This window comes from Primulina eburnea, chromosome 3, assembly GCF_022965805.1.
Source record: "Primulina eburnea isolate SZY01 chromosome 3, ASM2296580v1, whole genome shotgun sequence".
NCBI classification, from domain to species: Eukaryota; Viridiplantae; Streptophyta; class Magnoliopsida; order Lamiales; family Gesneriaceae; genus Primulina; species Primulina eburnea.
In genome coordinates this window covers 12,957,346-12,981,841 of record NC_133103.1, presented here as the reverse complement: position 1 = coordinate 12,981,841, position 24,496 = coordinate 12,957,346, and the positions used below count along the sequence as shown (strand labels likewise).

The window sequence follows — 24,496 nt, the reverse complement described above, 5'->3', positions numbered from 1 at the left end:
AATTTGATGTGAGTGATACGTTGTAGCCCCATCAAGCTAGAGGTTCTTTTGAATAGATGAACATAAACTTTATTAAACAATCACAATACATAACAGACGTAGAAGACATACACAAGACCCTATTCTAGAAATAAAGCGGGTGCTCCTCCTCTATCATAGAATACATATAAAATCGACGATTATGGGATGAATTTGAGAACCGACTGAATGCATTTATTCAACTCCAGAAATCTTCTTCTTTATTGCTTCGATGTCTTCCACCAGTTCTTTTCTGCTTGACTGTAAGAATGTAACAATGACTCATCAACTGCATAAACCACCAGCAACAGAGCTTCTTGCATATCGAAACTAGCGGACGAGAATGCCTTTAACATTCTCGGGATGAATTCATGGATATTGCATGTTATTTCAGCGACAATTCTACAAGAATGCATGTCCTTGGAAGAAAGTGCTCAATTCTTGGAGTATATGATAATGAAGATGGAATAATAACTAAATCATCATACCTTGTAAAGAAGGTAACGGTACACAAACCATCCTGTGTATCCAAGACCAACCAACTCCAGGAGCTTTGGAAGCTGCAATCGAGTTTTATAGAAATAATAATGCCTAATGTATAAGAGAAGAGAACCTAACATACAAAACAAAACAGATTTCCCTTGATTTGAAATGAAATTTCTTTGGAAAACATACCAAAGGGACTGAATTGATAGCGCCAACAACAATGGTAGCCAACCATAAAGCAACAATTGCACCACCTCCATAAAGAAGCACAGTTGACTTGTCTTCAACAGCATCCCACTTCAAGCATGATAAAAGAAGACGGTAATACTCCACTCGAAACAAAGTCGAAGTGGTGCTAATGCATGATATGGAGACAATGCATTTGGGAAGAGTGAGTAAAATAAGTCACAAGTTTGAGAACCATTACCTTTTCTTTCAGGTCCGTGAATAATTCATTGGCATCAATTGGGGATTCGTCCGATGAAGAAGCCCTGAAACGGAGCTTGAGAAGACCTCCTGGACCCTGTTTCAAAAGGATACAGACCAGCACATATATCACCAGCCGGTAAACAAAAGAATATGATAGTTGTAAGAGAGAAACAGGAATCACTTGCTAGAACTTAAGGCGGATAATAGCTGACGAGTATAAAAATGGGATTCTGATATATTTATTTTCTTCCTGGGACATTTCAAAATACCGATATAGATAAACTAGAGGAAGAATTCCAGCATCCAGATAAACTAGAGGAAGAATTCCAGCATCCATTACTTCTGCGCGATGTTATAAACGATGCCAAGAACTTTGAATATCATATGAAATTAAATTAGTTACATTCCGGTATCAAGATGACGCCCGGTGAATATATAAGTAAAGCCAACACCATATAACAGAAATCTCAACGAGAATGTCATTTCAGTGTGGATGCATCCGTATAATAGACTTTTCTGCTTGAGTTTCGAAAAGGAAAAGAAAAACACTTCTCATCTCCCAGTATCAAACTAGTTTTTTTTCCTTTTTTCTTTTTGAAGCAAACATTATAATAGATTCTGAAGCAAGATCATATTAAGAACTATTTCGGCATTCCTTTAAATTACATAATAAAAAGCTAATAATTCCAATAGTAGCCAAAACTTGATTGAATATATTTATTTATTCATGTCTCAACCTAGTAAATCACCTAAAAATTCCCTGATTAAATTGGCCTCATCAAATCCTACATTCCCAAAAAATCCATAAACTAAAACATCCCAAATTACACAAACCAAGATTTAATCTAATTCAAAAAGAAAAAGTCAACTAGGAAGAATAGTGTGTGCATTTCAAGAATGCAATGCAAACCCATCATAAAACAAGAGAAATGTAACACCAAACAGAAGCCAGAAAGAAAATATTACCAGAAAATTGGTTCAATTGAACGGAGTTCGGGATACGGCGGAGAGGCAGGGCAGGGCCGTGAACTGCCAGTTTGGTGGCGGGTAGGCGGTGCATGAAGACGGCGGTGGCCGCCATGGAAGTGGAAGATGCCAATGCCATTTTTAAGCTGCTTAACAAACAAATAAAGACACTGTCTTGAATCCTTCTCTTTCTTTTATCTCTTCTACTGTCGCGATTTCCAGAATAAAAACGATATTTTGCTGAAAAATGTTTTGGATATATTTCTTGTCATCCACAATATTTCTCATTGTTCGAATTATTTAAATTGGTTTTCGTTGATGGACGCGCGGACAGATGGACCTTTCTCATTGGTGAACTGTATTTAGTCTATCCGCAAAATCTTTAAAAAAGTTTTTTTGTCAGAAATTATATTTTTGGTCATTTTTAGGATATTTTTGGTCATTTCTAATTTCTTTTTTTATAACTCAAATTTAAAAGAATAATATTTTTTAAAAAAAAAGAAAATTTATGAAATTTTAGGGAAGGAAATTTCATATTTTGTTGTCCAATTCAAGGAACATTTCTTATTCAATAAAGGAACTTTAAAATAATCTTATTTGAAAATCATCTTCAGCACAATTAAGATTTATGAATTACTAACTTCTTTTGTTTAAATGTAAGATAGCAAATATAACTAATTATCTTTGGGTGTATCTGAAATGAATATTTCAAACAAACACTTGTGTGAGACGGTCTCACAGATCGTATTTTGTGAGACAAATATCTTATTTGGATCATCCATGAAAAACTATTATTTTTTATGCTAAGAGTGTTATTTTTTATTGTGAATATCGGTAGGATTGACCTTCTCACAGATAAAAATTCGTTAGACTGTTTCACAAAACCTACTTATATTTCAATTCAAATATTTTAAACTCAAATTTAGTTATTTGATTTCAGAAAAATAAAATTCTATCTTGTCTCAGTAAAAAAAATGTTTATAATAATCATCGTAATCAAATTTCGACTATATTTAAAATCAAAAGTTTCTGATTTTTTTTCCAACCCCTTGAATGTATTTTGACTTTTGAGTACTCAGATAATTTATTTTTTTGATTTTTTTGAGGAAAAGTATTCAGATATTTGAATAAATTCAAAATGAAAACTAATTAGTATTTAATTTTATTTCTGTCAACAGCTCCAAATTATTACATCTATAACAATGTAATTAATGTAAGCGATTCTTTAACAATTTTGAAAAATTACAAAAATGGCTCCTGCCATATCTTAGACATACAAAATAGCTCATGCCACATCATTTTACAAGTATAAAACAGTCCTTACAATATCTGTCATACAACTATATTAATCATGATAATTGTCAAATGTACATACAAGGCGTTCAAATTAAGAACGAGATTTTGAGTTTGAGATTTAATTGCAGCAAACATTTTTCATAAAAGACAAGATAGTAACAATAGAAGTCGGAGTATGTCTCTTGTGAGACGGTCTCACAAATCTTTATCTGTGAGATGAGTCAATCCTACCATATTTACAATAAAAACTAATACTTTTAGCATAAAAAGTAATACTTTTTTATGGATGACCAAAATAAGAAATCCGTCTCACAAAATACGACTTGTAAGATCGTCTCACACAAGTTTTTGCTTAGAAGTCATGATAAACTAAAAACACAACCAATACCTAAGTTTTAGGCCTAAAATTTAGACATGGTGTGCCATTTGTTGAAATATCCAAGTATACTTGCTTGGTCTTTGAATTATGCAAGAATGGATCTGAGCATGAAGAAGTCAACTTATTCAAAAGTTTTGATTTTTAAATTTAATTTAATTGTTTAGGGGGAAAATTGTGCTACCCTATAATGTAGAATGGCCCATTGAATTGACAAACACTAGGATTGATCTGTTTCACAGATAAAGATTCGTGAGACCGTCTCACAAGAGACCAACTCAATGATTTAAAATACATTATGATAGAAATCACAATTTTGCAATAATTACTAATTTTTAATATTTTTTTATATAAATAATATAATTCTAAAAATAGTGGGGAGTTGTCTATAATTCCAATTAATCCAGCCGATTAAGCAAATACCAAAGAACAACTCAAAAGGCCTCTTCTTTTTGAAGGTGCCAGGCTAAGGTGGCGGCCATATACAATATACTATACACTCTATGCAATTCAACCACCTCAAATTCGGCCCTCCTATAGCCAAATATATATGTACACAATATATTGATTCCATTGTTGCATTTGTAGCCATATTGAATCTCTCTCTCTTTCGGCTCAAATCCCTCCAGATTCTTGGGTAAATGCCAAGGAGAGATGGCCACATGTATGATCACCTCGTGATGTTTTATTGATTTGTGATCCTGTCTGCTGTAAAAGATTGTGTTTTGTGGAGAAAATCATTCCTTGTGTTAACTTTTTCGTGACGTTTGATCATCAGGTTATGGTGTGAACGTGAGAAGTGAAGGCATGATGAGAGGATCTTGGGAATTTTGATGGGTTATAAACGACATCGGATCCTTATTTGGATGATATTTTATGTGATTTTATTGGCAAATATCCAAGGATCGGAAATTTACGACAAGGATGCTTTGAATTCTTTCCTTCATGATTATGCTGTCAAGAATTCCCCGAAGCATCATACAGGTATATTGTATAATGTCTCTTTACCTGCAAATTATTCGGGCATGGAAGTTTCCATTGCACGACTTCGAGCTCGAACTCTATGGGTGAACGGTGCTTATTTCAGTTTCTTCAAAATCCCACCTAGAGTGTTGCCATGGCCTTTCGTAAGGAGGGTTGATTTAGTCTTCCAAAATCTTGGAATTTGGTCGGACAGTTACTATAATGTGCCTAACTACACGTTTATTGCTCCAGTGATTGGACTTTTAGCCTATGATTCAAATGAAAGTTCAAGAAGCTATGGAGAAATCCGGCTTCGGGTCATGGGAGAAAATCCCTTTGTTGTTCGGTTACCAAATGTCACATTTCAAGAAAACAGAAATGTGACAGCCAAATGTGTGAGATTCGACAGAAATGGCACGATGGAATTCAGCAATGTGATTGCGAAAAACACGTGTATTTCAAGAGGGCAGGGCCATTTTTCGATTGTCATTCCATCTCAAATAATAATAAAGAAGAAAAAAGACGAGGGACTAAAGTGGTGGATGATAGGATTAGCAGGTGGAATTGTGGGATTAGTCTTGCTTCTTGTGCTCGGGTTTTTGGCATGCAAGTATTTTAAACAACAGAGGATAAGAAAAATGGAGAGACAATCTGAAAGAAGTGAAGTGTTGGATACAATATGGATTGGAAGAAGTAGAATGCCTTCTGCTTCTAGAATCAGAACACAACCAGTTCTTGAAAAAAGTTATATTCCTTGAGTTAATATCTTATATTGGTTTTTTAAATTTTTTGCGTTTTCTCCATGTAAACATACTTTTATTTATTTTGTTTTAGATAATATCTTCTTCTCATCCATTCTTGATTCGGGATAATGTTTGAAGTGCTGGACTGGTAATTCATGTGTGCTGTATTGCTGTACCCGCGACGAATGATTTGAAGTCGGCCAGTTGGCTAACTTGCTTTTGGATCCACCTTAAATATATAATGTTGTCGAGTGGAAGACAACATAAAATGCAGCCCTTCAAATTCATTATTATAATCTGGTTGACTAGTAACAATCGATCGGTGATGAATTGTTTGTATCATAAATAACAAGTAATCAATATTGAACAAATAATACTCTGATTTGTTGGTTAGGACATTGCTGTCTTGAAAAATTATTATGAATAATTCTACGGTGGCAGATGAATTACTTCACAGAAGTAAACCAGGATTTCTTGTGCAATGATAAAACATGTTTTTTTGGTGAAGATGATACATTGATTTCGTACAAATCTGAGATGTTAAGATTGTGACAGTATCCAATGCTTAAGACACTATTGCTGTGACATGTTTATTACAGTTTCTAGAAGTGAAAAGTGAGCATCTTATTGGCTGGATATCGCATAATTTATGGAGTGAAAATGGAGGATCAATGTGAGAGCCGTCAAGGATGGCAGAAGCCACAATCTTGTTTGCTGATTCTGTGGCATGCATTCCATCCCAGCTTACACAATTGTATGGGTCACTGCACGCTGTGGCAGTGATGTTCTTCCCGTCGATCAATTTTGTGTTTCCAGAAAAAACTTGCTGGTTGATTCATTTTAGTCCATATTTCATAACTAGAAATGTCAAACATCAAAGAATTAGATTCATTTTACACCGTTTTACGCCTAAACAAGAGTATGTTCGAATTTGAAGAAGGTGAAGTCATGATAAAGGGTTCATGAAATCTTGAATTTAAGATTTAATACCATGAGAAGTAGGATGCTGGAATAGTTCTAGCATGACGGAATGGATGCCATAAACAACATTGGTATCTGCTAAACCTTCTCTTTTTTGTCTTAATGCTTCTTTGAGCATAGTGTTGTATTCTACCTCAGCATCATTGTAAGATATCATGCATCCAAATGAGAAGAAGGCAGGATAGCAGCCTATAGGAGCGAGATTCAGCACCAGAAACGTTGGCCCCACTAACTCGTAGATCTCCTACAAAATTCGATCAAGCTAGGAACTATACTTACAGCAAACATTATGAAATGGCTTTTTTTGGTAATATTTTACCTTGACGGAGCTGGAAATTTGGGAAACCACTTGAGGGAGATACTGTTCTACGCCGCTTATTCCAATGTATGGCAAATTAATTCCTGCAAAATCATTTGGCCAATGTAGAATTTGTAGAGTGATAATCCAAAAATATCTGGAGCGGGTCAAAAATCACGCATGACAAAGTTGAACTCCATAAATCATGCATTGCAAATTAATATTTACACCCGTTCGTGATTTGTATGGATTTTTGAAATGTTCCAATTTTATGAAAGATAATGGCTTTGTGAATGGATATGCTATTTGCTCTTCTTCAGTGCAAGCAAAAGCCACTTGAATTTCTCCATCATTGATGAGATTCATGATGAAATGGTGACGAAGTTCTATGTGATCTGACATCAAAAACTGAATTTTTCGTCATAGCGATATCATACATGTTATCACAAAATTTTTTTGTAGGACTTTTTGGCTCTTTTTGTAAATTTTCAAGAACTCTTTGAAGTCATATTGCTTCACAGGTGTGAGAACCCGAATTTCCAGCAGGTAGCATTTTTGCAGCAGCTATTAATATTCAGCAGCAATGCAAAATTTTCAGCAGAAGCTAATATTTCAGATGTTGGTAATTTTCCAGCAGATAGAATCCAGCAGCAGACAACAGATACAATCCAGTAGCAGAAGAGTTCAGTACCGCGAGATTTTAGCAGACAGTTACTGATTCAGCTTAGGACTTGTAACTGAAGCATTTAACATGGAATAAAGATTGTTAATGTCAGAATATGACCATTAATGAGGAGTCTAACAGTCAGAATTTTGCCAATTAATAACACGCTCAAATCTCTGAATTGGTGTTACCCAAATCTTAAGTTATCACTTGAATTTTCGGGCTAAGAGAGTGCTGATTTTCGAGCAGTAGAAACCAGTAGCAAGAACAAGCAGATTTCAGACTTCAACCAAAACACTTTTTAGCAAATTACTGTGAGTTGGCTTATCTATAAATATCTTGAAATCAGTTTGATAAATTCTGTTCTAAAGTACAGTTTCTGTATGTTTGATTTCTGATATATGATTTTTGAAGCACTGAAACTCCCTAGTGAACTAATGGTAGGAATATATATTCTGAACATATCTGAATTCTGAATTTCTGATTTCTGGCCTCACCCTTAGAGGAGAGAACATAAAGGGACTGATATCAGTTTAACCATTAAATGCACTAACGTGCTCAGTGCTTACTAATTCTGATTTCTATCCTGAAACATGTGATTTCTGAATTCCGATTTCTGTTCTGTTGAAAACGATTTCGAAAACTGGGAGTTATTCCCGCCCCTGCTTATTGAGTGACAACCATATCACTCACCCACCAAACACATATCAGATAAGAACGAGGAAGAAAAGTTAGAAGAAGAGCAGATTCAATTCTGGAGCTGGTGAAGAAGACCGTTGTTTATCAGTTCTAGTTTATGTTTATTCCGCTGCATTTGTTAAGACGTTGTTATTATTGGTTTTACATTTTCGCCGTAAAACATTAGGCATTGAGTTTGTATCCGACATTGAAATATTCAATATCTATTATTAAAAAAACTGATTTCTGAATTCTGTACTTCTGAGGCTTATTATTTTCGAATGTAAATTTGAGAGCAACGTCGGTGTCAACCCCCTTCAGTGGCACAGATATATTCTACTTCTGCAGATGAAAGTGCAATTGTTTTCTGTTTTTTAGAAGACCGAGAAATTGGTTTGTACCAATACAAAATACATATCAAGACATGTTTCTCTTCTCATCAATTGGTCCAGACTAATCGTTTTCGGTGTAGCCAATTAGACTATTATCATCTTGTTTGGTATATCTGATACCGTTCTTTTTTGTTCATTGCAAATATCGTAGTATTCGTTCGGCAACGGAAAAATGAATTTGAATTGGGTCATTCATAAATCTGGATATCAGGTTTACAGAGTAGACAATATCTGGTATGTGCTACAACAATAAGCATAGTGCAGATAGTTTTCATTCTCGCAACAGGTGCAAATATTTCATCGAAGCCAATCACAGGCTGTTGTAAATAGCATTTTGCAACAAATCTAGCTTCTTTTTTTTTGGATTGAACCATTTTCATTGAATTCGGTTTTATATATCCAGTTTAACCCGACTACATCTTTGTTTTTGGGAAGATCAACCAAGTTCCAAGTTCGATTTTTCAGAATAGTGGTCATTACATCATCTATGGATTTTTGTCAAACTTCTTTTTCGTAGCTTTTTCAAATTTATGTGGTTCACAAGAAAAAATGCAACTTATAAATCATAAATTTCTCTTAATGAAGTACATTTCTCATCGGGGATTCTGAATCAGAATCTGAGTCAAAATATTTTGACATTGTATTGGATCCACAGTAGACTTTGCACTAGAGTCTTCTGTTTGTTTTGGTTCAATATAATGGATTTTTTGTTTTCCCAGCCACATACTTTCATTTCATCAAAGTGTATGTCTCTTGAAATTATTTATTAATTGATTTGTTTTGGATTAAACAAATAATATGCTTTTGATTTATCATTGTAGCCAATAAAAATGTATTTTTCACATTTTTCGTTGAATTTCTATCATTGTTACGAAAGATTGAGAATAAGCCAAACATCCAACAACTCGAAAATGTTTGATTTCTGGTTTTCACTCGTGCAAAGTTTTGTATGGAGTTTTATTTGGATTGGACTTCATGGATGATTTGTTGATGATGTATACTGCAAGATTGACGGTTTCTGTCCAAGAGATGTTGGAAAGACCTTTATTTGCTTTCTACATATTTATGGTCATTTCAACAATGGTTCGATTTTGCGTTTCAGCTACACCATTTTGTTGAGGTGTGTAGCGTGCTGTCAACTGTCCCCAGATGCTTTCATGACTGCAATAATAATAGATAAATTACATGATCTTGAAATAAATGAGATCAGAAAATTTAGTTCTGCATGAAAAAGGTAAAATCTTGGAGGTAGATTGCCCACAAGAACGATTATATGGTAATCAGACTTTGAAATGAATCACTATATGATATATATAGACACACACACGTAATATTCAACAAATCAAAAGTTACCTAGAAAATCAATAATGACTGTCATCGGTTGCTCGTCCGACTGGTTTTTTAAAGTAAGTCATGCCACTGGGAGGCTTTTGTGCAGGAAAAGCAACCCAAAATCAACTGTATCTGAGTTTGAGTCTCCAAAGTTGAATATGACCTCAAAATAACATTCAGCATCGGTGTTTTGTATTAAAGATCCCATCAACTCTGCAAAAGTAACCAAGATTTGCAATGATAATGCACAATATCTTTCATTGTTTCGACACTCGTTTAGAATTTATGAAAAGATATTAGAATTTTCTTGGTTTTGTGATCAGAGATGCTGTATACTTTTATAACAATAGAATGGTAGATATAACAGAATTGTACTGCCAGATGCTGCTAGTTTTTTCACACAGGTCAAGGGGATAAGTTGATGTCGGAAACTTACTGAGTTTATCATCGGCTTGTGACAATCAGAACAATTTAAACATACTAGGACGTCTAATTTTGAATGTTGATGCAAGATTTGATAATATTTATGAAAACGGGATCAGTTAATATTAATGTTTCTTTATAATTTGCAGGCCTTTGAATGATCAAAAAGAAAGAGTACGCACTGATATTTCTAATGCAGATTACATGTACGAACGTGGATTTAAGTGTAATCCATTATCTCATGTATTTTTATGGGATAATGTCCAAAAAATAACAAACTTTGATCTCATGCATGAAAAAAGCAATTGGTGACGTACAGTTCAGTAAAATTAACAATCAAAGTTAAATAATCTTGAAATTTTATTTATTTAAGTGAAGGTGACATAAGTAAAAATACAAGATCAATTTGTTTTCACTTCTTAGCACATATTTCCGGCACCGCTGAGTGGCAAAGGTTTTGTGCCTTAACCAATAGGCTGAATATCACAGTACTGATTAAGGGAGAAAGGAGGATCAAAATAAGAACCACTGAGTATAGCATATGCCAACTCCTTGTTAGCAGTTTCTGTGACATGGATTCCATCCCAGCTCACGTAATTCTGAGGATCACCACATGCTGTGGCTGTAACAGTCTTGCCATCGATCACCTTAGTGTTTCCACAGAAAACTTGTTGGTTGAAATTGTAAGAACCGCCGCCCCATCCACAGCAAGCAGTGGTTCCATGCTGTAATCCTGTGCAAAATGGGGAAAAAACTTCAAGAAATTATAACATGAAATTATTTCTTTTGTATTTTAGCGTCTATAGCATGAAAGTCTAGGCTTAAAGTGCTAGCCGTGGGATGTTGGATGCTGGAATAGCTCGAGGAGAACGGAGTGACTATTCACGTATATCACATTTGCATCGTGGAGATCTTGTCTTGTTTGTTGAAGTTGATCTTTTAGCATTGAGTTATATTCATTTACTGCATTGTTGTAAGACATCATGCATCCATACGAGTCAACATCAGAACTGTCATGGGTGAGTTGCACCAAGAATCCAGGGTAGCAGCCTATTGGAGCAAGATTAAGCACCATAAACGAGCGGCCTCCTAGTGCATAGAGCTCCTGTGTGTTAAAAATGAGCGATGTCTATTAGATTAGACGTATATTTTCGGTTATATGACAATGCTCTTTTAACACCTTAATGACGCTGGTAATTTGTGAAACCACTTGAGGCATATACTGCTTCACTCCACCGGCACCTGCTGAGGATGCATACCCGGTGAAATCATTCTGGCCGATGTAAATTGTGTAAAGGGCTTTTCCAAAAATGTCCGGTGGAGGAAGATTTGTTTGCCCTGTCAAGAAAAGTTTAATCTTTAATGTAAAATAAATAACAATCCTTTATTTTTTGAACTTCTCTGCCAGCTTAGGAAATTTGTTACCTGAGGATTGTTCGTCGACTTTAGCCTTAAACTGCTTCATCTGATTCAGCTGGACGGCTAAATAAAAAGGGCTAACTCCATTGACAAATAAAGAAGTAGTTGGCTGCAGAACTGTGGAAGCTGATGTAGCAAAGTTGACACCATGCCTGAAATCTGAACCGATGGACTGAAGATATGGGCTAAGAAATGGCAATCCCAAAGCTTGAGCTGCATTATGATTCGAAATAATTAATCATTTGGCAATCAACAAAGTTATATATCAAACTCGAATTTGCGAGAGAGGTTGAAACCTTACCTAGAAAATCAATATAAAGCCTCCCATCTGTTGGTCTACCGGTTGGTTTCTTGAAGTAAGTCATGCCATTTGGAGACGGCTGCGAAGGAAAAGCAGCGTAAAATCCACCCGTATCAGAGTTGGAGTCCCCGAAATTGAAGATGGCTTCATAGGCACACTTTGCACTAGTATTTGGAACCAACATAACCATTAAAAACATCCAAGAAACCAAGATATTTCTCACAACAGAGGACCCTTTTGCTGAAAGGTAACTCATTTTTGTGACACTTCAATATTAACAATTGCAGAGTAGCGTGATCAAGAAAGCTTGGTGTTAGCATGTTATATAGGGGCGAAAGCAAAGCACAATGCAGCTGCATGCTAGACACTTGTAGACTAGCTCCATAACTGATCATCATTAGCTCTTGACATGAAACCTTGCATGAAAAAGTTCAGTAAATCAGCCAACACGTTGATGCGTGACAAACCGATAGCTGTTTAGATTTCGATTCAAAAACTGCATTTTATAAAGGTGAACAAACAATTTTTTGCTCTTTGACACGATACAAAAGAGTCCAAATTGAAGTTGGTGTTTTCACCAAATGGAATTAATGTGAAACTTTTGATCCTGGTAGCATCTTTCTGGTAGAAGGTAGCCAAAGATTCCTTTGTGCAGTTGTTACCTGCATGAGGATATTCATGAATTGTGTCACCAAAGTGAACAAAGAAAATCTCAAGATCACTTGTACTTTCCCAAAAAAAATTCGATATTATTTGTATGAAATTTTCGTCACCTTGGCCATTTCTCTAATTCATTCCGGTGTTGGAACAAGACAATAACTTTTTGAATGCATACTAGGCTGGACTAGCTTCGGACTAAAACAGTAAAAACTGTAGCCATATCTGGGGTTAAAATGATAAGTTGTTCGGTTTCCTTTAAAATAAAGTCCCGGGTTCAGTTCTTTATCTTGATGGAGGAAAATTTAGATGAAAAAAATAGTAAAATTTGTACGTCAATCTATTCTTGGCTTTCGAGTGTTAACTGATTCAAGAAGATGCTTCATTTTTTGCCATGTTTGAGGATCGTATTCGCAAAATGTTTCGAAATATGTGCGCTGTTATTATTTTGATGAGTGAGTCTCATGTGAGACCGTCTCACGGATCTGTGAGACGGGTCCATATTCACAATAAAAAATAGTACTCTTAGCATAAAAAGTAATATTCTTTTATGGATGACCCAAATAAGAGATCCGTCTCACAAATAATACCCGTGAAATCGTCTTATATAAATTTTTGCCTATTTTGATTCTGTTGATTTTGGAGTCCACCTTGTCCTTGTGTAATTATTTATGGTGGCTCAGATTTGCTAGCAGAAAACAACCAATTTCGCATATATATTTCATGATGTTAAATATTATACTGCCCGAGTTTTGACAAAGAACTTAGACAATTCTCTATCTTGAACTAATTTATGGGTTGAATTAACTCCAAATTTCATTCTTAATATGATATCATAGCTCATGCTATACCGTTATGTGTTGAATTCTTTATAATTGGGTCACTCATTCTGTCCATAATTAGGTCATTTATAAATTTTACGCTCCACATATTAATTCTTGGACTTGAAGAGTGTGCTAGATGTCTCACGTCGGGTAGATAAAATTCTTAGAAGTTGCATATATGGACTTGAACAATCATCTCTCTCGAGCTAACTTTGAAATTTAAGTTAAGTCCACGTCTCAATCTTAACAAAGGTCAATCAGAGCTCACACAAAATTATATTATGTTCAGAATTTCAAAAAAATAATAATGTCGAAATTCTGAACTCCGAACTTAAGTGAAAAAAGTCCATCAGCGCATAAATTTTATATCAATTTATCAGAAAAAATTCTGTGCGTAAATTTTATATCAATTTATCAAGAAAAAAATTGTGTCAATCTATAGATGATGGGCAAAATTTTTGCATTTTGATTTTACTATATTGCCCAAAACTATGTATTGCTTGTATCAATTACATGTGAATCGTCCCAAAAAAAATATAAAATTTAGGGTCAAATTTGAGATATTTAATTTGTAAAAGTCAACGTATTGCTTATTTATTTAATTGGTGCATTTTTATTTTTTTTTCAACTCATTAAACACATGAGGATGATAGTAGTGTTCTTATTTTTTTAATAGAAAATTGCAATATAAGAAACTTTAAAATAATTTTACGTAAAAATTGAATAGATATTTAATAATAAAAATTCATTTTTTTTAAATCTATATCTATATATATTACTTATAAAAGTGTGGATAATAAGATTGGTTTTCTAATTGTGAAAAGATAAAATTGACATTCTTATCAATACAAATCCAAAAACTCAATAAATATATATAAATTCTAATTATTGCAAGAGCAAAATAGAAAATCAAAATTTTATATTTATTTCACCTAATATATAATTAATAGTTAATTAAGTATTACTACAATATATACATTGATTGCACTTCAGGATTAAAATTTAACTTCACATATTAATTTTATCGAATAATTCATTTTTTTTATTATCTTCAAAAGTTTTATCTTTTGAATTTTCTCTCTACATGTTTTTTTATAACTTTATTGCAATTTATAATTATATTTTTAGCGCAATTTCATATTAAGTAATAATATAGTATTACAAGAAGATATATGAAAAAAATTAACCATATATGCAATAATAAAATAACATGATAAATACAGAATAATATAATAATATGAAGTTTAATACTAATATATTTTATGGGTTTTTTTAGAAAAATTCAGATAGTTTACCTATAATAAGGAATTTAAATATTTTAGTAGCACTTTTTAAAAAATTATATATCCAAAAAATTTATAAATTCAATACACAAAAATTTGGTAGTATTTAAAACATATACTAAGATTGCTTAAGATTTAGATATTAAGAATCTAAAGATAAACTCGACTTGGTTCTTGAGAACAATGGAACCAAAATCAAAACTAAATATTTTATTGATTTCAGTTCCGAAATCACATCTCATAATATATAAATTTTAAAACATAATTGTTAAACAATTAGCTTCAATGTCTCACATATTGTATAGTTATTTTATTTGATATTAAAAATGGATTGAATTATTTATGAAAATTTGAGAAATTAAAAAATTTCATAGTAAAATAAGTGACGTAAATAGTGCATATAATTTGACTATGCTACAACTTTAAAACTTAAAAATAAAATGATTTCAATACTACGGTCTATTTGATATAAAAAAAAATGGATCATAAAAAAAAATGATTTGAAAATTTCAATGTATATACGTAAATAAAAATTAAGCACACACAAATACATAAAAATATATATAACAATGATTCGTATTTGAAAATTTGATGAAAATCATATAATATATATTTTTTATAATTCATCGTTAACTAATGTATATGAAAATTATTTGATTCTAAAAAATTCTTCATAATTAGTTAAGACGGCTTAAGTATTAGAGTATTTCTTTCATATGATGTTTTAATATATTTTATTTAATTATTTTGAAATCAAACTAACTAATTCAATAAAAAGTAATATATTTTTTTTGAAAACTACTAGTACTCGAGGAATTTATTTCATTTGCGTTGTCTAGGAGTCTGGAGAAACGAAGGCATTTTTCGTTCACTCGTTTGCTTCAAAGAAGGGGGCACTCTGCAGCGCTTTGGGACAACAGAGCACCATTTCACTTGACAAAGGCTGTGAATGGAATTGAGCAGTTGATGCATTATTAATGGTTTATTTAGAGAAATCAACTGTCGAAAAACTGATGACCTGTAATTCTTCAAATGTACAATATAAAAAAGTTTAAAGGTGGAATACGAGTGCAAAATTACTCGTTTATTCAATGTTATCCATAAGATTAATCCTTAAGATTACACTAGACTATGAAAATACATTTGATTTGTTGTTATAATCTACCTGGATTTCGAAACAACGAAAATTTCAGTTTGAAAAACATCTTTCATGATCAAGAGGTGTATAATTATTCTAATATTAATCTTTTTCGAATGTAAACAAGTATGATTGTAGGGTTCATTCATAAATAAAACAATAAAATATCCCGTCATAGACTAAGTGCAACATATCCTCATACTTACTAATTTTAATAGTTAATTATATAAAACAACTGCACGTGCGATACTAGTAGGGTTAAAACATGTCAGCGCCTCTGTTTTCTTAGGTCGTAATGAAAACATGGTACCAGAACTCACTCACAGGTAGGGGTGAGCATTCGATCATTTCGGTTCCGACCGAATCGAGTTAGCCATAACCGAACCTAATTGAACCGAACCGAAATATTTAGCCATAACCGAATCGATCGAATTAATTTTCATAACCGATGATAACCAAACCGAATTAAAATTAGTTAATTCGGTCGGTGGCCGAATTAACCGATTAGTTTTAGAAAAAATTGTGATTTAACTTTAATTATATATGTAAATTTTTTTGAACACTACAGTTTATACAAATGATAAAAACATAAAATCACACACATCACAAATGTATAATTTTATTTGAACACAATTAATACATATTATATCGATTTTAAAATTAAAAATTAAAATATTTATAAAAATTGATGAATAAAAAAATATATTAAATAATAATATTTATTATATCGGTTAATTTGGTTAATCGATTTCAAAATTTTAAAAAACCGTAACCGAGCCGAATTAACCGATATAACTGATTTTTTTTAATTTGAAAACCGAATTTCCGAAATAACCGAACCGAATTTCCGAATTGGCTCGGATCGATCGATTAATTCGGTTTAACCGAAATCTTGCTCCCTCGTACTGGTAGAGAATGGATAGTTTCAGATACAAGCAAACTGCAAGGAGCTTGTCCCCTGTACTAGTTACCAGTTTCCACCACATTGCATAAAACTAGCGCATATCTCTATTCAAAAAAAAAAAAAGAAAAAAAATCTGGTATATCCAGAATTCAAATCATGTTTAATCTAGATGGAGACTCATCAGTTTCAACTCTTTTTAACTATCTATTTAAATTACTTGAATTTGGTACTTCCTATGTCGTGGACTTGAATTACATAGGAATTAGGAAAAACACTTTCCTGAAAAAAGTACCAAAGTACCAAAATCATTCCAATCCCAATAGACAAAATGAATTTGAAAGTATTAATTTAGATTAGCATTTGGACAAACGAAACAAGAAGCGTGGATGAAAAAAATGGAGGACGAGGAGTTATTCAGAAGAAGTAGGAAGAAGAAGATGAATCCAATGGATGAATTAGATAAGTGAGCAGTAAGGCTACCAACATCAGCATGTACGCAATCCCTTGATCAATTGATGTTCCTGCAATTCAAGCACGGATCGAATGGGAAAAAAAATCTGATGTCATACTAGAACAGTTTCGTGTTCAAGTATTCTTCCCTTTATTGAATTCTAAGGCGAATTTACAGGTTGGGAACCGAATAATCCGCAAATTTCACAAAATTTCAATGCCAAAAACGAAACGAAGAATCGCTCTTATGTGTAAACAATTTGCCAAAATTCGGTAACGTCAAGGAAATTACATAATTATTCCACGTCTGTAAATGAACCATCAGATCCGAAACACACTTTTCACCTAGTTGGCGAGAAAATAAACGAATTAAAAGAGAGAGATAATCGAATCGTAGATTATGCGTACCATCGCTGAAAGGTCCAGGGGAGGGCGCGAAATCCTGCGCTTGAACTGAAGGGGTCGCGTAGCCCAACATAACAGCTAAAATAGCAATGAATCCGACCAATGTTCTCATGGTAGAAACAAATTAATGAAAAATTCCGGTAAGAATTTCAGACCGAGAGAGTGACTTCTATGTATTGATGATTGTGAGTGTGACGAAGAGGGGGGATAGGGTTTGTCTTTACGAAGAGGAGCCCAGCCCACACCATGTTCCCGCCAGACTGTACCATGGATCGTTGAAAGGACCAGATTAACCCTCACGTTATCGTTCGCATGTGTTGCATATATCTAATAGGCAAAAATTTGTGTGAAACTGTCTCCCGAGTCATACTTGTGAGACGAATCTCTTATTTGGGTCACTTATAAAAAAGTATTACTTTTTATACCAAGAGTATTACTTTTTATTGTGAATATGGGTAAGGTTGACCCGTCTCACAGATTATGATCAGTGTGACGGTCTGACATAAAACTCACTCTATCTAATATATAATATATAAATAAATATTATAGCAAATTATTTTTATAAATATGAATAATTAAGGGATGGAGGCACCAAAAATTGTTCTTCCAGGGAGACATCGTCCTTAAACGAAAATAACCTAAACACATTTTGATTTTGTTAGGAATTTGAGTGTCTAGGGTCTTCGAATTCCATCAATAAAACCGCATCTGAATCCATTGCAATCACTTTCAACATAATCTTGAGTCAAATAATATCCGGATTTAACCGTGTATTCCCCGTTAGAAGCATAATGACATATAATTTATCGTCTCTTATATCCATACCAACGGGAACATGCATCTCCTCTTCCCTATCCACCTCCCATACCTTGTCCAAATCCTAATTTCCAGCCTCGTTAAACATATCAAAAACCTTCAATTGAGAAAATAGATGTGTAGGAAATGTAATTGGTTTAAAATGTTTTGGTCTTAGTAACCTTGGATCCTGAAAAACTTTTAACATTCAGACGTCTAGCAATTCTCCATTGGAGTTCTTTACCAATAATTATCTTCTCCACATCGCATTCATCCACACAAAGGATGGGTTATGCCCAGTAGTTTGCCTGAACAAAAGTACTAGATGAGAAACTACTGACTCAAACTTGTTTTGCCACCAAAGCTTGATCGAAAGTCATTAAGTCACGAAAGCCCAACCCACTTGCGATTTTATCCGCCATAACAAGCTTCATTTTGCTCCAATGAATTTTTCTCTGCACCTTTTGCATTCCACCAAATGTGAACAATCATTGCTCAGAGTTGGTCACATAACAGAGATGGTAAATAAAAAGTACTCATTGTATAGGAAGGAATTACTTGTGCAACTACTTTTATGAGCACTTCCCGTCCACCCGGGGAGAACATTTTACATTTTCAACGTCTCTCGTGATTTATATCCCCGAGTCACTCATAAATTTCAAAGTTGGATTATGCAATTTCCTCCACACTCATTCTTAATATCATCAAATAATCTTCGTTTACTTCTCCTTGTAGAAGATGGAAACCCCAAATATACTTCATAGACTCATTTCGGTGCCTCCTCATCCCCAACGTAGAAAAGACGTGATTTTTCATAATTTTTGTCCTATTAGCTTGAGAAATTGGTATTTTTTTGTTATTTTTCCGAGTTTGATGCACACACACTCGAATATTAATTTTTTGATAAATATATATTTTATAGACTAACATCGATAAATATTAATATTTTGATAAATAAATTTTAAAATGATTAATAAATCAATATATATAATGAAATAGAATAAGATTTATAGTAAATACCAAATAAACTCATACGATAATTATTAAATATAAATTTAAATTATTGAATGATTTCCACCATTAAAATTTGAATATAAAAAAAATAAACTTTAATAAAAAAAATATTTTGTATTTGTTGAATTAATTAATTCGATTTAAAAATAATTAAATAAATATTTTAAAATATAATATGTAAAAACCCTAACACTTTGACAAATTTTAATCAATATTCAGTATAATTATATTTATTATAAGATCATGTCATATTTTTTTCACAGTATAAATAACTTATGTTTCTTTTAATTCCTCGTTATTATATCTTTTAATACATAACATATTTAGAGTTTTGATTGATTCAATATTCAGTATAATTATATTTATTATAAGATTGTGTCATAATTTTTTCACAGTATAAATAACTTATGTTTCTTTTAATTCCTCGTTATTATATCTTTTAATACATAACATATTTAGAGTTTTGATTGATGATTGATTTTGATAATTACATACTTGTAATTTTTTTAGTTAATACAATTTAAACAAATAATCATACTTATAACATATACATTTGTCGTAGATAAAAATTTCTTTCAAATTTTCATATATTTTTTTAATTTTTACTCTCTTAAAATCAAAATTATATATGATTTACATTATAAATTTTCATATTGATAATTATTATCTCACTTCAAAGAAAAAATAGATGCGAATATTTTTTTACAATCAAGAAATTTTTATATACATTATTTAATGAAGAATTATATATATATATATATATATATATATATATATATATATATATATATATATATATATATATATTATGTATTTGTGTGTGCAAAATTCTTATTTACGTATGCATATTTGACTTTTCAAATTATTGAATTTATAATTTTGTCTGATATATAATTTTTTTTAAAAATGCAAAAAAATTCATTCTTTATTATAGTTATATTTTCTGAATTCTTATAAGATATTCATATTTTATGATATTATTAATATTCATAATTGTTGATATAATTCTCTTAAATAATTTATTAAACTATTTTTTTCCCAAATATTAGTTAAAAAAACCATAAAATATATTAGTATTAAATTCCATATTATCATATTATTTTATATTTATTATATTATTTTACTATTGCTTACATGGTTAATTTTTTTCATGTATCTTATTGTGATATTATAATTTATTATTAAATTAAAAATTACATTAAAAATATAATTACAAATTTGCACTAAAATTATAAAATATTAAATTATGTTATTCAACTAAGTTGTGTCCAATAATTAAAATGTTGGTCTGAGCTTTAGATGTGAAAAAAGTTGAACTAAGCAATCTTCTAAAAAATGGTAGGCCATTTAGGTGCTTAGGCGACGCTGTTTTTTTTTTTTAAAAAAAAAATCTAAATATCTATTTTTTTTGTTTATATCTGTATTTCTCCAATAATTATTGCCTAAACGATCTTTGACAACACTTTTTAAAACATCGAAACTAAATAAAAAAAAAACTTAGATAAAAATTTAAAAAATTTGTTGCGACTACAACCAAGACTAGCCTAAGCTAGATCAGTCTGCTCAATTATTCCAAAAGGTGAAATCGCTCACCCCGAGCGCCCCTCACACCCTGCCCGACGGGTATGTGAGAGGAGGTAAATCATGGTAACCTGACCAACCAGCAGTGGCTAGACCCGTGCTCACCGCGCACAAGGAGTCTGCTCAAACTGTGCCCCATGATAATGGCAACTCACGTAATTTAACCCAAATCCGGCACCAATTATCAGGCATTGTATTCATGCTCCTCAATCGGCCGTCGTCCAACGAACACGTGGCAGCATATCCTCCGTCAGTTTCAGCTTTACAGCCAACCACCTGCTGCTTCCAGACCCCTGCATCTCACTAGTTCTCTCAGATCTGTATTCCATCCTATCTACGCGTACAACACTCTGTCTCTATAATTTGCACTTGCGGCGGCCTCTAGTTCGCTTGGTGCAGGTCGGGAACTTACTTTGCCGGCGGCGTTGAATCGAACAAGTGGTGCTCTTAGACCGTGTATTCTGCGAATGTGTATATGTGCGAAATTGGCGTACGATTGTTGTCGCTGCATTTGGCGAAAATCAGGTTCCCGCCTTGCATCAACTGAATCGGAATCCGCGGTAAATTTGGAATAAGACGGTTTGTTCCATTGTGCTCCGACGGATCTTACATGTTATCACCGCAGGTGTGAATTCGCAATTGATTTACTCTTATTCCATTCAATATAACTAGATACGGTCGATTTTTTGAGCACTTGATTGAATTGTTTGATTTTGGTTTACCTGAGATTACTCGCATAATTTTTCGCTGAAGTGAAGTAAATTATTCTGTCGACGGAGCAACACACGGTTGTTCAGATCAAAATATGTTTAAACAGGGACATGGCAACTGTGCAGGCGTGGGGGACTTTATTTCATCCTATCCAAACTTTGTCTCATGATGATTTGTCCATGTATATATATATAGGACTCATTTTTTTTTTTAAAATTGTACATGTGACAAGATCTTATTTATTGAAATGAAGTAAAAGTATTGTTCACATAGATATCGTGTGTTGGGGAAAGAGAATCGGTTTGCGGATGCAGAATCAATTCTGTCGATTTTTTATGCTTTTTTTTATTATGATGATGTTATCACTTACCATTTCCATGTTAGGGTTGTTCATGATGAGAATTTTGACTGGATGTAAAGAGATCAATTATAGGTTTAGCAGATTATGAACACTTATGTTAGATTACCTACTTTTTGATAAGATTCCTTTTCCTGATCTGACCTTTTCCTAGTCGGTTCTTCATTTTGTATGTGTGCCATCGTCTTATGCATCAAAATTTCCAAGTTTGAACGTTGTTATCAAAGTACAAGTATTAATGGATGTTGTCTGTGAGATTGTGACACGATAAGATTCGAACCGGATTCTCTACTGTGCACAGCACATGAGATTTCACTTTATTTTCTTGTAATTCGAACCATTGATTGCAATCTATGAACCTTAGAAGCAATTATTGGAAATTTTGCTTATAAGTCAACCATGTTTCAAAGTTTATATTTTTTTTTAATAAAGGAACCATATTTCAAATTCAAAGACACATAGTTCGATAAATCATTCGACTACACTTGCATGTACAGTCGAGTATTCTCGTTTAAATTACACGACAAATCATAAAACGGTAATTCACTTATTCAGTTGACGAATGATAAATTTTATAAATAATATGACATTACAAGGAGAATACTATACTAAATCGCCGTTTTTTTTAAAATAAAAACGAATGGGAATCTGCAAATATATCGAACACACCAATATAACGTTACTCAAGTGTGTCACTTCTCTTGTTATTTTAATTTCCCAACACTTCTTAAAAAACCCAAGTAAAATTTCCAAACCAAGTCACCGCAGCATATAAGATTCCGGTATTCACAAGTATCATATATCGCATGTAATGTATCCGACCCAATATGGCTGGCATTTGTTTTTAAGTTTCACGCAGTTCTACTTAACAACAGCATATAAGCATGAATCTGAAGAAAAAAAAAATTGATGTTGTCTAACTTTATGAGCAGCGTGTATCGATGAAAAAACCTGCTCATATTGTCGGTTTCTGGGAAACAGGGGGAGGAGAAGCAAAGTTATTCTCGTTCCCTCCTCCAAATGACAAGTTTAATATGCAAATCACTGCCACTCTCCCATTTACAAGCAACTCCACAACACTATTCAAACATAACTCGGATAATACAATGCACATCAAAGTAAAAAAGAGGGCTATTCCACCACAAAAGCACAAAGAACCGAGACATGAGATTCACATGGATTGTGATGTTCAATTGTTGGTCAACAACAAATTTTATTCAAATAAATATATTCTTGTTATTGCGCAGCATACAGATCCAACACCCACAAAAACTCAAACGTCATAACACAATGAACCATATTCATTCAGCTTTACTTGGTAGAACTCGATGTTTCTTGCTTCTTCTGATCAGTCTTGCGCAACCAATCCTGCACAATCATATCGTAGAACTAGAATCATAATAAGAAAGGCCCACAAATGAAGTTCAATAATCAAACAGCTTAAGATAACGTTCGTGATTGTTATTAAAAGAAACAATCTCAGTAAGATAAAAACAACACCAATATCTGTAAGATTAGATTGCAACAGAAATCAAGTTAACTTCATCATAACTTTTAGATAGGTCCATCCTACGAAGGAAACACCAAGGGAATGATGTGTACGGGCAAAACCAAATTTATGTATAACTAGCTGAAAGACAGAGGGGGATGACGCTGTTATATGGGTAATACATGTATGATCCAGACAAGGACGCGAGTGATTATAACATTTCTTAGCTTTTCCGTGAAGCTGAAGGTAATCCTTTGATCATACGTGAAAGGTGGGCACGAATACAATGAATCAAACATTTTGTCTGCACATTAAGGGTCATTTAAGAACAGAAAATGGCCAGTCAATAATCTCTCAAATATCTCAAATAAACATCTACTCGGATGCCTACATCCCACATTCAAAATACTTAGAGCTATCGAACCAGAGACAGTGTTGGATTTAATACAATTTACAAAATACGTAACCAAGATCAATGGATGATTTCGAAGCAGAAAGAGAGTAGAAATCTAAACCAGACCCAATTCTATCCTCCAGATCCGTGAGGGACTTGCTTAGAACAGGAAAATCAAAGCTTAAGATTGAATTTCTTGGTGAAAAATCACAGAAGATTTCACGATTCGGCGATTAAAAACAAAGAAAATCGAGAAAAAAAAACTTGCTAAAATTAACTAAAAGGATTCTAAATCTTACGTTTTCGATGAAGAGGAGATCAGCGACGACTATGGTCCCGACGATTCCGGCGAGAATGGAAGTCGGGCCGGTAAGCAGACTCCATTTCCTGTATATCATTTTGCCCCAATTCTCACACTGCTCCGTCTCCACAGGGTTTGTTGTGTAGCACGTGAATGCGATTGGGCTTTTCCAGTTATTGTTATGGGGCCATTTTGTTGGGCTCCTATATTTGGGCCATATATGCTCGAACTAATAATCGTACACCAATGGGCTAAAAATCAAGGTAGCTTTTTTATCACGTCACCCTCACGATCCTTATGATGCTTAAATTGTATTAAAATAGTATTAACAAATTGGAGATGAGAAGATTCTCCACATTTGGGACAAGTTGCATCGTTCCAATTTTGTGGGTACCAAATTTTAATTGTAGCACCCCCACATGCATTA

At 33.1% G+C, this 24,496-nt stretch overlaps 3 protein-coding genes, 2 long non-coding RNA genes and 1 pseudogene across 5 annotated transcripts; 2 read left to right on the top strand and 4 right to left on the bottom strand.

Annotated features, from left to right (window-relative positions):
• Positions 1-16: 16 nt before the first annotated feature.
• On the bottom strand, positions 17-2,038 carry LOC140826569 (protein CURVATURE THYLAKOID 1A, chloroplastic-like). Its single transcript, XM_073188962.1, is given in 6 exon segments — positions 17-279; positions 507-578; positions 694-801; positions 932-1,006; positions 1,008-1,027; positions 1,900-2,038. Coding segments are annotated over 6 exon segments (480 nt in total). The 3' UTR covers positions 17-213.
• Positions 908-2,102, top strand: LOC140826570 (uncharacterized). The gene is made up of 2 exons (XR_012116839.1): positions 908-1,029; positions 1,903-2,102. It is a non-coding gene; the product is annotated as an uncharacterized lncRNA (long non-coding RNA).
• A 1,907-nt stretch (positions 2,103-4,009) lies between these two features.
• Positions 4,010-5,387, top strand: LOC140826567 (uncharacterized). Its single transcript, XR_012116838.1, has 2 exons — positions 4,010-4,235; positions 4,350-5,387. It is a non-coding gene; the product is annotated as an uncharacterized lncRNA (long non-coding RNA).
• Positions 5,388-5,842: 455 nt separating this feature from the next.
• Positions 5,843-6,922, bottom strand: LOC140826795 (GDSL esterase/lipase At4g01130-like; annotated as a pseudogene).
• Positions 6,923-10,387: 3,465 nt separating this feature from the next.
• Positions 10,388-12,062, bottom strand: LOC140828275 (GDSL esterase/lipase At4g01130-like). The gene is made up of 5 exons (XM_073191264.1): positions 11,766-12,062; positions 11,471-11,677; positions 11,226-11,383; positions 10,880-11,150; positions 10,388-10,778 (listed from the first exon to the last, which is right to left on the bottom strand). The coding sequence occupies exons 1-5, from the start codon at positions 12,019-12,021 to the stop codon at positions 10,510-10,512; spliced, it is 1,161 nt and encodes a 386-aa protein (XP_073047365.1). The 5' UTR covers positions 12,022-12,062; the 3' UTR covers positions 10,388-10,509.
• A 4,838-nt stretch (positions 12,063-16,900) lies between these two features.
• LOC140828274 (arabinogalactan protein 20-like) lies at positions 16,901-17,538 on the bottom strand. The gene is made up of 2 exons (XM_073191263.1): positions 17,430-17,538; positions 16,901-17,092 (listed from the first exon to the last, which is right to left on the bottom strand). The coding sequence occupies exons 1-2, from the start codon at positions 17,536-17,538 to the stop codon at positions 16,986-16,988; spliced, it is 216 nt and encodes a 71-aa protein (XP_073047364.1). The 3' UTR covers positions 16,901-16,985.
• Between the last annotated feature and the right edge of the window lie 6,958 nt (positions 17,539-24,496).

Coding starts and splice junctions, on each gene's coding strand:
- LOC140828275 (XM_073191264.1), bottom strand. CDS start 12,021: ATGAGTTACCTTTCAGCAAAAGGGTCCTCTGTTGTGAGAAATATCTTG. Junction 11,678..11,765: donor GCTTTATATTGATTTTCTAG/GTAAGGTTTCAA, acceptor ATCATAATGCAG/CTCAAGCTTTGGGATTGCCA. Junction 10,779..10,879: donor CCAGCATCCAACATCCCACG/GCTAGCACTTTA, acceptor CATTTTGCACAG/GATTACAGCATGGAACCACT.
- LOC140828274 (XM_073191263.1), bottom strand. CDS start 17,538: ATGAGAACATTGGTCGGATTCATTGCTATTTTAGCTGTTATGTTGGGC. Junction 17,093..17,429: donor CCCTGGACCTTTCAGCGATG/GTACGCATAATC, acceptor CTTGAATTGCAG/GAACATCAATTGATCAAGGG.